General features: G+C 26.8%; 1 protein-coding gene across 5 annotated transcripts in view; it reads right to left on the reverse strand.

Moving 5' to 3' along the window:
• Window positions 1–14,726, reverse strand: part of LOC111675200 (protein turtle) — a 157,404-nt gene that overhangs the window by 61,104 nt on the left and 81,574 nt on the right. For all 5 annotated transcript variants that reach the window (XM_046956450.1, XM_046956454.1, XM_046956451.1 and 2 more), the window contains exon 5: window positions 5,946–6,228. In XM_046956450.1, coding sequence (XP_046812406.1) covers window positions 5,946–6,228 — 283 coding nt within the window. The remainder of the gene's footprint in view (window positions 1–5,945; window positions 6,229–14,726) is intronic.

The following is a 14,726-nucleotide window of genomic DNA, read 5'->3' on the forward strand; positions in this document are numbered from 1 at the left end:
GTCTAGCCTATAGTCTAGTCTATAGTCTAGTCTATAGTCTAGTCTATAGTCTAGTCTATAGTCTAGTCTATAGTCTAGTCTATAGTCTAGTCTATAGTCTCGTCTATATTATAGTCTATAGTCTGGTCTATAGTCTAGTCTATAGTCTAGTCTATATTCTAGTCCATAGTCTAGTCTATAGTCTAGTCTATAGTAAAAAGATCTTGGTCCATAATTGACTTGAGCCATATTCCAAATATCACTGTGATATTTATAGTGAAGCATTCATTTGTTGCTTTTTGAATAGGTTTTTTCCCCTAGTTAAGCTAACTCAAATAATTTGCCTTAAAGCCTAAATAACAGACATTTCTGTTACCTTTTTATTATAACCGCAATATACAGCGTTTTCATTTGAATTCAAGAAACAAATTTAATATTTATTTTCCTTAGGTCTAGTCCAGCATATATTTTCAGAAATATGTATGTTTCTTTAGGTGTTTTTTTTTCTTTGCTCAAATGTGGTTTTTGTTCTGGCTTTTTTATGGGCTTTGCTAGGTTTTGTAGAGTTAGGTAGTATGAAATTGAAAATTAAATAAAGAAATTAGCGATTTTTAATAAAATTAGAATTAAAGATTTATTTGTAAGATTTCTGGCGAATAATTTTAAAGATTTCCGATACGGAATCCCAAGAATTTCTCATGGGAGAATTTCTGTTACGTATTCTGGTTTAACTTGTGTGAGTCCTTATTAGTTGTGTTATACCTTTTTTTAAACCCATGGGGTGTCTACATATACTTAGATGTGTATGTATGGATTTCCTTTTTGGTTTTATGTATGTGTTGTGTAAATAGGATTCTTTTGTTATTATTATTTTGTTGCTTTCATTGTTATTGCTATTGTAGTTGTTGGTTGTAGGTTCCATTTAATATTTAACCACAATTAACTTTAAAAATTTCTACATTTTTTCCACATCATTCTCAGGAATTTTTCAAATATTTTGCTGAAATTTTATTTTTATTTTCCTACATACAAGTATATATGTATGTGCATACCAAATAATTGTGGTTGCTTTTAATTTCATGTACAAGAAAACAATTTTTAATTTATTTAAGAATGTTTTTTTTTCGTTCATTATTGCTTTAAGGTATTTTTCATTTCTTACAATTCTTTTCCATGCTATTTTCGTTTTCAGATAAGATTTTTTCGCATTTTGCTAATCTTTATATTCTTAAGTTCTTATTTTTAAATTGGCTTTATTTTTGAGGCTGTCTTTGTGTCTTTGTAAGACTATTTTTTTTTTGTTTTGTATGCTACTTTCTATTGAACTGTCAAGCAGCTGTCTATTTAAAATAACTATTTGACCATTTATCTTTTTGAGATTTAGATGGGAGAGAGAACAAAAAACATAGAATCAAAGAAATGTTTAACAGTTTGACACAACCACAAAAAGGTAATTTTATGGAAGACGGCAGATTGTTGTATAAAAAAAGAAAATATTTTAGAAAATTAATTCTTAGAAATCGAAGCCTATAAGATTTGCTTCATAAATTATATAATTTTTGCAAAAATTTTTGTAAACGCACACGCATGAATACTTCTGAAAGGAATTTCTCCAAATTTTATATCAGTTATTAGTTTCTTATCTTAATTATGAATATTTGTTATAACTGCTAAGATGTTTTTTTTTTAACAGAAACTCATTTGTAACAATATATCTTAAATTTAATAATCCTTAGAAAATGTTAAAAAAAATCTGCTTTGTAGATGCATTGCTGTGTAACTACATTTGGGAATGTATTTTGTATATGAATATTAGATTGCATCACAGAAATGGGGAGCAAAGAATAACTTCAATAAATAATTTAGCTCCTTAAATTCCATATTTGACTCAAAACTAATGCATACTTTTCTAAAACACCAATGACTAAGGTATAATTCTATAAAAGCAGCGCTGTATCCCACATATTGGACTTTCAGATGATAAAAAATGTTCACAATAAAGGTGGTTTCGTATTGTTAAAGTACCTCAGATATGGCACATGTGTAAAAATTAAATGGATAAATTCTTCAGAACTTTAGAAAAGTATACCTTGTTTTCTGGGTTAAAAATATGTTGTCCCGTCTAAGGAACTGATCTTTTAATATGAACTACCTTAAATTATATGATAAATATATAAATATTTCATTATATATGTTGTTACTGTCAACAATGTCATTAGGTGCGTTATAGCTTCCTTTCAAACCCCTTCAAAAAATAAGTAAATAAAAAATTGTATATTCTTCAATTACTTTGAAACTAATATTTTCATATTCATCATAATGACACCACATCTACTACACGTTTTTCTCATAAATATTGATGTACAATAAATACATACACATGAATACCTATGTAAGTCTACATGTGTATTTCTACTTATCTTTGTACATAAACACAAAACACCTTACTTTATCATATTCAATAACTTCCTTCTTCTACTCTTTATAGTATTTCATTTATTAAGGTTAACAATTTTTTGTGTATTTTTCTTTTTTACAAAAGATAAAAAAGAACTAAATGTTTATAAATAAACAAGTTTGAGAGAAGCAATCATTCTTTCTTGATCCTTTAGCAAAAAGAAATCCATTGAGTTTGTTATTACGTTTGTTACATTTTTTTATTCTTATAGAGTAAAGAAGAGGTCCTAGTTATATGTTGGAAAGAAAGAAGACTAAACACATTACGCACATTGAGTCAATAAAACTACAGTTAACTAAAAAGTTAAATATTTACAAACCTCCTAAGCTGTAATGACTTGTTCTAAAATAACTACATACTTTTCAGTGACTACTACCTGCATTACTTTTATGAAGTTTTTAAAATACTTACAACTAATCAGAAAAGTAAGTCATAGTTGCCGTTAAATATTGAAAAAATCTAAACAAGGCTAAGGTTAGTAGTTTTGGAAAATAGGGTTTAAAACAAAATGGAGCTTAAGTCGATGGGATACCCTATTCATAGCAATATGTTGAGAAGAAAGAACACCAAACTTATTGCAGGTACAGGGTCCATAAAGCAACAGAGTTTTTGAATTAAGATTACTATGTTAAAATTTCCCAACAAAACCACGTCAATGACTTGTTCTTACACAACTACTTACTTTTCAATATTTACTAACTGCATTACTTTTAAGTACTTTTATAATGACTTACAATTAATTTGAATTGTTAAAACTTTACTTACATTTCCTCAGATTTGATGTATATACATACATCCTAACTAACTAACTAACTAACTAACTAATTAACTAGCTAACTAATTAACTAGCTAACTAACTAATTAACTAGCTAACTAATAACTAACTAACTAACTAACTAACTAACTAACTAACTAACTAACTAACTAACTAACTAACTAACTAACTAACTAACTAACTAACTAACTAATTAACTAGCTAACTAACTAACTAACTAACTAACTAACTAACTAACTAACTAACTAACTAACTAACTAACTAACTAACTAACTAACTAACTAACTAACTAACTAACTAACTAACTAACTAACTAACTATCTATCTATCTATCTATCTATCTATCTATCTATCTATCTATCTATCTATCTATCTATCTATCTATCTATCTATCTATCTATCTATCTATCTATCTATCTATCTATCTATCTATCTATCTATCTATCTATCTATCTATCTATCTATCTATCTATCTATCTCTCTCTCTCTCTCTCTCTCTCTATCTATCTATCTATCTATCTATCTATCTATCTATCTATCTATCTATCTATCTATCTATCTATCTATCTATCTATCTATCTATCTATCTATCTATCTATCTATCTATCTATCTATCTATCTATCTAGATTAAAAAATTAAAATTTTCTCTAACATCATGAACTGGTGAATTTTTAAATCTTTTCATACATAACGACTTTAAAAATCAACTCTATAAACTGTAGCGAACAACATATATGAACGCACTTGACCGAATCGAATTTCCTACCTATTATTCTTTCTTTTTTGCCAAAATTATTATTATTTTTTCTTGATATCTACTTAAATATAAAAAATTGCACATACATAAAAAGGTATCTTTGTCATAATTTCCTTGTTCTGATGTTTTGTAATGTTAGTTTTTATTCCCCTCATTTCTTCCGTTTTTGGCATTTTGAGTTTCGCACTTTTTGCTCATGTTTTCCCTTTACACAAACATATACATACAAACTTACACATAATTTTTTTATGATTACTTTTTCAAATAAATGTTTGGTCATAAATTGTATTTGTAAATCTTGATAAATGTAGTAGAAATGTTTTAGTCATTTTTTTGTTCTTATTCTACATAAAACACTCTTATTTATAACGAAAAATAAATTATTATATTATATTTACTATATAAACTGTATTTATGTACATATGTATGTATGTATTACATGTCTTATTGAAATTTTTCAAATTTTATTTTTTTTAATAATATACTTAAAAAATAAATGTAAAAAAAAACTAAAACTTGTTCATACTTGAGAAAAAGGAAAGGTGTTATAGTGGTAATTTTTCATTTCATATAAGAAATAATAATACAAAAAAACAGAGAATTTATAATAAAGTATACATATGAATTGTAGTTTTTTGGGACAATTTTTTTGTCCTTTACCAAAATAGAATATTATTTATCTTGAGCTAGATGTAAATAAATAGTTATGTATGTTTGTGCATTTGAAAATTGCTTATATAGTATAGAAATATTTATTGCATAGAAATTGTTATACAAATATTATTAAGTTTGCAAATCAAGGGTTATTGAAAAAAACACTTTATTTTTTGGATTAACTTACTGCATATGATGCTTTAAATAAAAAAATATTGTTTTATCATAGAGGAATTTACGAAGTGAAAGAAAAATATTATGATTATATTTATGTCAAAAAGGGGTTTATTGTTTTAGAAATATGTTTTAGTAAATATACATTTATTTAAAATGAATACGTTTCTTATATTGGTTGCCTTGGTAGACTAGAACATTCTTGTTTCTTAGTAAGAAATAGATTAGGCTTCTAACTGGTATAATTACTAGGCACTGCATGTTTGGACATATGTCAGTCAAAACGTATGGATTATCCACGTTATAGCTACAATACTGTAGAATCAGTTCGAACGAAGAAGAAGTGGAATTAGTACAACACCTTCTATGAGACTACCCAGCCTTACCCAGGCCTCCTCGTTAACTAGCGAGCAACCCATTATTCTAAACTAAAACCTCGGTAGGCTAGGTCTAGTCTGATTCTCTACATCGTCAACCGGTAAATTATAATTTGAATTTGTGGTATAATGAAGTGGTAAATAGGTTGAAGTAGGCATTGGGTCAAATAAAATAGGTCTATGAATATTGAAACTAAAGGCTTTTTAAAAGAAAAGGTGAACCAAATTTTGTAGAAATACTGAAATATCTAACATTATTACAAACTACATGGCTTTATTCTGGGTCAACAGTTGTTTGATATAGATAATAACCAGGGCAAGGATTTTCATGCACTTAAAAAATTTAAAAATATGCGCTTATAAAATGCATATTATAAGCGCATTTTTGGACATGGACGGACAGACAGACAGACAGACTGACAGACTGACAGACTGACAGACTGACAGACTGACAGACTGACAGACTGACAGACTGACAGACTGACAGACTGACAGACTGACAGACTGACAGACTGACTGACTGACTGACTGACAGACAGACAGACAAACGGACGGACGAACGAACGAACAGACGGACGGACATACGAACGGATAGACGGACATAGCTAAATCGACTCAGCAAAAGAATTTTGAGCCGAATGGTATACTTTAAGGTGCTAGTTAGTTATGCAAATTTCATTGCGATACTAATAGTTATAAGTAAATTATCGACGTTTAAGACTAGGGTTATATAAGAAATACATATTTAAAATAAAAAAAACGGTACTTACCTAAATTAACATAAATAATATCATCTGGTGTTACGCTAAAACGAGGCGGTGCATGTACATCTAAATGGAACCATGTACCGTTCTTATGTTGCTTGGGATCACGATTTAAAAATACAACTTTACACTCATACCAGCCTTGATCCGACTCCTTGATATTGGTCAGATTAAGTGATGCCGAACCGAATGGTGAGTCCGGTGACACACGCGACACACGTCCCTTATAACCGTCTTCGATGTGTTCTGGATAGCTTTCATACCAAATGTATATCGGTAGATCCGAGCCCTGTGGTTTAAGTATTTCACGTTGGTGTTTTGATTTTTATTTTGTTATTTAAAAAAAGTAAAAAGTAATAGAAATTTATTTAAGATTAATTTTATGCAAAAACAGTTAGGTGTACACAATAAAAATAAAAAATAAAAGTAGTATTAATATGTTTGTTTTGTAATTTCATTAAATAATAAATTTTCAAATTAATATTACTGTTTATTTTGTTGTTATATTCATATTTATATATTTATAATTGTTGTTTATTAGCAAAAAATAAAAATATAATAATAAAATGTTATGCTATGGCTGTTAGTTTAATACAAAATACTCAAATGATAATCAAGGTAAGTAAATATGTAAACAAAAAAATGCAAATTGAAATTTTAAAATTTAATGTAAAATATTTTCTATTGTACTTTTATGTGTGTTTTTTTTTGGATGCAAACAAATTTTTATGCTGACTACGTTTTTGCAGAAAATAAAAAATAATAACAAAAAATTTCTTATGAATGCAAAATTTTATTAGTTTTTATTATAACTTTAAAAAGAAAAAAATCAATAATAAAATCAAGCAAAAAGCTAGATATACATAAATAAATAGAAATAAAATACAATAAAATTTGTTTATTTTTTGTTAGTAAAATAATGTACAATTTTTTATAATTTGCAATATTTATTTGAATAAAAAAAATGTAATATATTTTCATTCACTGCAAATATATATTATTAATTTAATAAAATATTTATGCTTAAGTTTTGTTTGTAAAAATTTTAATTCTAAAAATTATAAAATAATTACTTGTTTTAATTATTAAAATAATAAATAAAACATGCACGATTTTGTATACAATAAACAATTTTTTTTATTAAAGAAAAAAGTTTGATTAGGAAAATGTTTGCAATTTTTTTAAATATTTCTTGTTTTATTTAATGCAAACTAAATTTCAATAATTAATTTATAGTCAAAATACTTAAATAAAATTTTATAATTTTTTCAACCCAAATTTTAATCACTATCATTATACAGTTTACTTAAAAGTGCTTAATGCAGAAATAAAAATACTTTTTTAAATTTTGAATTAATTTAGTTATAATTAAATAATAAATTACTATCAGTAATTTTTAATTTCTAAAAAAAAATTTAAACAACTCATTTTACTAATTGATTAATATGTTGGTAAATGCTTTAACATATCAAAATTATGAACTTATAAAAATACACACATTCAAACGTTGACATACATATGACGTACTAAAGCTACGTTCTATAAAACTAAGTTTTGTTGACTTTTGTTAACATAATAGATCATTTCAATTAATTGTAAGCCCAAAGGCCCTATTTGGGGGCTATGTTTGTATAGGGGCTAATCGAAATAATGAACCGATTTTAATCTTTTTCAATAGGCCCCGTCCTTGGTCCTTGGGTCAAAAGAAGCGTATGTGCCAATGTTCATCCAATTATCTTGAAAATTGCGGCATGTACCTTGCGCACAAGGTTTACATGGACAGCCAGCAGGCAGACCGACATCCGGACATAGCTTAATCAACTCAGAAAATGATTCTAAGCCGATTGGTATACTTTAAGGTATATGGCGAATATTTTTGTATGTTACAAACATCAGCTCAAACCCAATATACCCTCCCACTAAAGTAGTGTAGGGTAAAAAAATCATAGAAAATCGAAAAAAAAGTTTACAAAAAGTAGTAGTTATGTATTTTTCGTCAAAAATTTAATAGGTCTGAACTTACATTTATACACAAAATTATATCTGCCACGCAAAACAATTGAAAAACCACTTCAAAAAAGGGAGATTTCATTGAATTATCTCCGAATTGCGATCTGAAGGTTCAGTTGTTAATGGGAGCTAGGTGAAATAAAGAATCGATCTTAACCATTTGCAATAGACTTTGTCCTTGGGCCAAAAGAAACGTTGGTGTCATGTTAAAAATTGCTACCTGTAGTATTGATTACAAAGTTAAGATGAACGTATGGTCTTAGCTAAATCGATACGGAAAATGATTCTGAGGCGATCGGTATACTTAAAAAGGGGTAAAGAATTAATAACATACATCAGCACAAACCCAATATAACCTATTTACTATAGTGGTGTAGAGTAGAATTCCAGTTTTGATATTACACAAATTTTTATATACAAAATATTGATCATTAATTTCGAAGTGCTCTACATGAATAACTAACTACCTTATTTCAAGGTAGTCTTTCTTATCTACCGGGCTTTATATATCTGCCGGTCCATATACAAGCATCTTGCTTAAGTGCTCGTGCTATCTTATCTCTGACAATCGCTGCCCCAAAGTCCATCAAATAAGAAAAGGACTTTGTTCTAACCTACAGAAAATACACTATGGTAAATCCTGTATGAATAGACTTTTCTCCAAACATTCATGAAGAAGGAAAACAAGTCAATAGTATCCTTCGTATAAAATACCTTTCATCCATCTCAATCCAACCCAGCACACTCGACACTCCCATAGATAACAACATTAGACATGCTTACTCTTAGTATTCGGGCGGGTGTGAAGACCGAAATTTTTCAGAAATATAAATTTCACCGCATTTAACATAAAATTTGTGTTTAAATCATTACGTACATCCGAAGGGACCTTTCCAATAACTGGGATAAGAAAAAGTCCGAAACTCTGGCTTGTGAGCTGCCGATTCCCGTGGTACCAGATAATATGATTATCTGATTCGACGTCATGTCAAATCATTCCAAGGAAAGTCCTAGGATATATTTATAATCCGGACATAGACGGAGGTACTGATTTTACCTTTTTTTCCCCGGAATTGCAATCACACCAGGAAGGAGTTTTTCATCAAGGTAACAGGGAGAAGTAAATACTGATCACTTGAAACACTTAACTTGTTAGTAAAAAATTGTTAGTCAAGTATGACTCCACACTTTGACCAAAACATTCCAAAATATTGTTCTAATGGAAAAAATTACATAATACGTATACGTCAAGGATCCAACATTGAAACTGTTGAAACTTTAATTTTCCAATGCGAATATATCCTAAGATATATAGTGCTATCATTCTACTTTTATATGTTTTAATATATTTAACATACCCAAGGTATTTTACTTTAAAGACCCCTGACCTCAGGTTACAGAATTATTTCCCTCTTTTTTATTTTTATATAAAGAATTAATAAAAGGAAAAAAACAAATATTTTTATTTTTCTCGTATTCAGTGAAAAAGTACTCATTATTTTATAAGTGTTCCTAGAAAAAAAGTGATTCACGAGACACACTAATGTACATCCATATTTACATATAAATATGTCCAACAATATATTATTTTTGTTAATGGATTTTTCATTTACTTTTCATTATCATAATTTATTATACAGAAAGCATACGTATACTTTCCTGTCTCTCTGGAGTATATTGACATAAACTCTTGTGTTGTGTAGAGCAATCGAGATAAAAAAAAACAAAATTTGAAATTAAAATGTATTTTTCTGACTCTTTCTACAACTTGATTTAAAATTTTAATAAACAAAATAAAACATTTTCATTTATTTATTTAAACATACAAACCCACATACAAAAATAATATATATATATATATATATATATATATATATATATATATATATATATATATATATATATATAATATATATATATATATATATATATATATATATATATATATATATATATATATATATATATATATATATATATATATATATATGTATAATTAATCACAAGTGTTTTTAATTACAAATTTATTTATTCCTTCTTCTGCTTCATATTTTTTTTTTTTTCAATACATATAAATTAATTATGTTTATTTTTATTATTTATATGTTATAGTTTAATTTTTAATGTTAATTATTATTGGTTTGAGGTTTTGGAAATTTGGTAGTCACTCTTGTTCTCTTTATGTATATGCCAACATATGTTTTTAATTATTAACTACTTGAGGTTCTTTAAATGCTAGGGAGGAGTCATTGGGATTTGGCTAATATAAAATTAATAAATATTGCTCATACGCCCCGAAGGCAATTTGAAAAATGTGTCTTTATTAAAATTTCAAAGAAATGGTTAGTAAATTGTAACACGAAATTTAATATGAAAGTTATACAAGTTTACAAGACTTATTTTTATTTAAAGATAACTTCCGTAAATAAAAATTTAAAGGAATTCTTGTAAATTTTCTACACTTCTAACTACTTCCTCTATTTCTAAAACTAATCAATCTAATTTCTGCAATGTAAATTGAACATTTTGCTAACATTCAATAAAATGTCACAACTATTGACAAGCAGTCATAATCAACGACTAACAATCAGTGAAAAAAAAAAAAAATAATATTTATTGATGGATGGATCGCTATATGGAACAAAATGACATAACACTAAATGCACTGTAAAAACTAAAAATAAACTTAATTTATTTTGCAATGTATATGAATGCAACGATTCATAGATATGTTCGTATATGTGAGTTACATGCATATAAAATTTGACATGAAACCATGTAGGAGAGGATGACAAAAAAAAGAAAATATTTATTATAAAAAAAAAACTTTGACATACCAAAGAAAATTTTGATAACAGCAATAAATTTGTCTATAAAAGAACAACATACAAAGCAATTTAATTTAACTGCTTTGAAATATTTAGTTTAAAAAAATATTTTGATATTAATTAAAAACAATTAAACAAAGATATTTACAATTACGATTTTCGTTTGAACTGGTAATTATTAATTAAAATACAATACTAAATTTTTCAACTTAAATATTTAACATTTCTATGTTTAGACCAGCATTTAAAGCTATATTAAAGGGTTTTCCATTGGTTAAGCTATATTCTAGTCTAAAGACTGATCCAGCCTCCTTATTATTCAGAAATTGCAAAATAAATATAACAAGTTAAGGTTGTCTGTCCGGCATTACCTTAATTTGGGTCTTTGTATGAAGGGGAAGATAAGTTGCTCTTAATATCTCTTCCATTTCGATAGCAATTCCTTTAAGTTCTATTAAAAGTAATATTCTCAGGTTCTTTCTTCAAAGAGCTGAAGGTAATTCAAGAATGTGTATAGGGGTCATATAAGTGATATCCTACTTATTTTCTAAATGTAAAACTCACACATTTCAACATTTAACAAATTGTAGTGCATTTTTGCTCCCGATCAACGGCGTCATCAGCAGTCTTTAATGATGATGAATGTCATATATAAATGTCATTTATTTTACTTATTATTATTGAGAAATTGATTATGGGAATTGCAAGCGCAGAAATTTACTTATGTTTATAATGTGTGCTATTATTTCCAATATTCCAGGATAATCCGGAGAAGGGAAACACAAATTACACCGTACCTAGTGAATTTTTTTATTAGTAGATTAATACTTTTATCCCTATAAGTCAAATCATGCAAGTAGGATCTGTCAAAGCTGGGTCATCTGTCTGACATTATGCTTGTTTGGATCCCTGCGCATAGGGAATTTCATGGAAGTGAACAGTTAGATGATATTGACAGAAGGGGATCTGCTCTTGAGATCCCCATTGCCATTTCAGTAGCAATTTCCTTAAGGTTTTTTCAAGAGCATTATCCTTAAATTCTTTCTTTAGAAGGACCAAGTTATTGTGGCCTTTCTTCAATAAAAAATACACAAGACTGATAGGATATATCAAGGTTGATAGCACTAATAACAGGAAACTAGGTGCTATGAAGACATGCAAGTCTACTTGGGCTCCTCTACAGTGAACACTGTCGCATTTGCAAATACAGGGAAAAAGAAAAACGATTGTCCATTTTCTCTGCGAATTCCCTGCTCTAGCAATTTAGTTGAGTTAAAGAAATCTTGAAATTTTATATGGCACAGGCTGGATCTAACACTATACAATAATATATGTGACAATTGGACTCTTCGACTTTACTTGTGACAATTGTTATGATTTTAAAAGGGAAGAAAATTTCATCCATCTTTTGTAATACATAATATTTTATGTATTACAAAAGTCTAACAAAATACAAAACTATAACTGGGCTGAAAGCTATAAACGTTGCTGCAACAAGATCTGAAGTGAAACAATTGGTAATTAAAATGTCTGATCTTGCATTCAGAATACTCCTTTAAATAAATTACGTAATATTGTTGTAAATAGTTTTAAATCTAGAAGCTTAAGTTAAGTAGATAAGTATATTTTTAAGAATCTAAGTATTTATTATCTATTTATTTTTAAGGGAACGATGAGATATTAGATAAGGAAATTCAAGGAAAATCTTCTTCTGTCTTACTCTCCTAAAGCCAAAGAATAACTGCTGGTTATATCAGGTTATAATTAGTCCTTATATACACAATTTCAAAGTTTTATATTTAGTCATAAATTAAATCCTTTTAATTTTAAACAAAAAAGTTTCTTTTTCTGCTGCTCTTTTTTCACTGTTATTTACTAATCCTAAAGCTACTTAACTCTTACATACGCACTAATATACATATTTTGTTGTTGTTTTATTTCCACTAAAACAGCTCTATTGCGTGTAATTTTTTTCTTTCTTATTATTGTTAAGTAGATAAGCTGTTTAAATGAGTTTTATAAGAAAACAAAATATTTTTTTCTTCAGTTTCAGTTTTTTTTTATAAAGAATCGTGTATGTGTGTATAGAATTTACTTAAAACACCATAAAGTAGCTCTAGCTAAGAGAGACAAGTATAAGAAAACAAAACCCTTTTCCTAGTGCTTTTAAAATGCCAAAGCAATTTTGAAATGTTTTTTTCATTACTTCTTATAATTTTTTGTTGCTGTTGTTTTTATTTCTCAAATTACATTTTACGTAGAAATACGTTTGTTGTTGGTGTTGTCTTTCCAAGTCGTTAAAAACATAAGGGCAATTAAATTGTCATTATTGAAAGTTAGAAAAGAAAGAAAAGATAGGAAAGAAAGAAAAATATTGCAAAAATATAAAAAAATATAAAAAAAGACAATGTATTAAAGTCTTTAGCAAACTCGAAAATTGTCTTTTCCTTAAATAGCTTTTAAGAAAAGTTTTTAAAATAATGGTGTTACAAATTAGTTGCAACTACGTATTTATTTTTGTTAGATTATCTTTTATCAAATAATATCTAACAAAAAAAAAGGCGTATGAGTGTTGTGTAATATGTTGTTATTAAATATTAAGTATACGTATTGTAGTTGTAATTTAATTTTATCTATAAAAACTTTTTCAAAGTTTAAACTGCATCTAACTTTTAAATAAATTTTGTAAATTTAATGCAAATTATGTTTATATTGTTTTTAACTAAATAAAAACAAAAATATTGACAGCCGACTGTCAACATTTTATTTAATTCGATTTGCAACATATTTTAATTAAATTTGACATTTAATTAGTTGAGCCTTTTTTTTCGGCAACTCCGGCAGATTTCAACTGACATTTTATAATCCTTAGTTTAAAATTTATTGCAAATAAATTTATAAATATTTATTTATTTAATAAACAAATATAAATTACTAGATATTAACAATAAAAACAGCAACAGAAAACATTAAATCACTAAAGCTATTGCATAAATTTAACAAAGCAAATAAATTATAATTAAAATTGAAAACAATGTTTATTTTGGGGAGTTATGACAAAAAAAAAAATACAATTATATATTAAAATTTTGATTAAAAACTTAATCTAATGAGATTGTTGATATATAGTATAAATACTCTTAGTCATACAAAGTTTTATTTTTTTATGAAAATTATGATTATTTATATCCGAAAAGTAGTGGCTTATCAACTGCCAAAATCTATATAATAGATTATTATTTGGTCCAAAAAGCATCAGCCCTGATATTTAGAAAATAATTTTTAGCATTATATAAAACATTTACACTAAAATTCAAAAACTAAATTTCAAACTTATTCCAAAAGTGCCATCCTAATTAACGAATGAACCTTTCACAAATATATAATTTTATGGTAAAAATAATACAGGTCTTAGTTTACGCTTTAAAATATTCCATAAATTATACATATTAACCACAAAAGTAGAAAAACATAGTTTATGGATTAAATACATTAAAAAATTGCGGAAACCATAGTAAAAAAGAAACAAAATTATAAAATTTGTTTTACAAAAAATGCAATTAATTACTGTTGTATTATATATTATAATTTGTTTTTTATTTAATTTTTAATAAGCTAAAATACAGTTAAAAAAAATTATGTATTATATTCCTTTATAACGAATCTTTAATATTATTAACCTATAATTTGTTTTTTTATAAAGATGTTAAATATTTATTTTAAATTTTGAAGCCGTATCGAAAACTCCACAGAACTGAATTTTTGATTGTCGGAAGTGAAAACCATTTTCTTCAAATATTGATATATGAGCAATTATCAAAGTATTTTAGTTTCTTTGAAATTGAACCAAATTGTTATTAACTTTGGTAAGAGTAAAATGTAAAACAAATTTTCTCAAGACTTATATACATAAGACTTTCAGTCTAAAAATTGGAAAATTGTAAATCTC

The sequence above is a fragment of the Lucilia cuprina genome, chromosome 2 (assembly GCF_022045245.1).
Source record: "Lucilia cuprina isolate Lc7/37 chromosome 2, ASM2204524v1, whole genome shotgun sequence".
In the NCBI taxonomy this organism is placed as follows: Eukaryota; Metazoa; Arthropoda; class Insecta; order Diptera; family Calliphoridae; genus Lucilia; species Lucilia cuprina.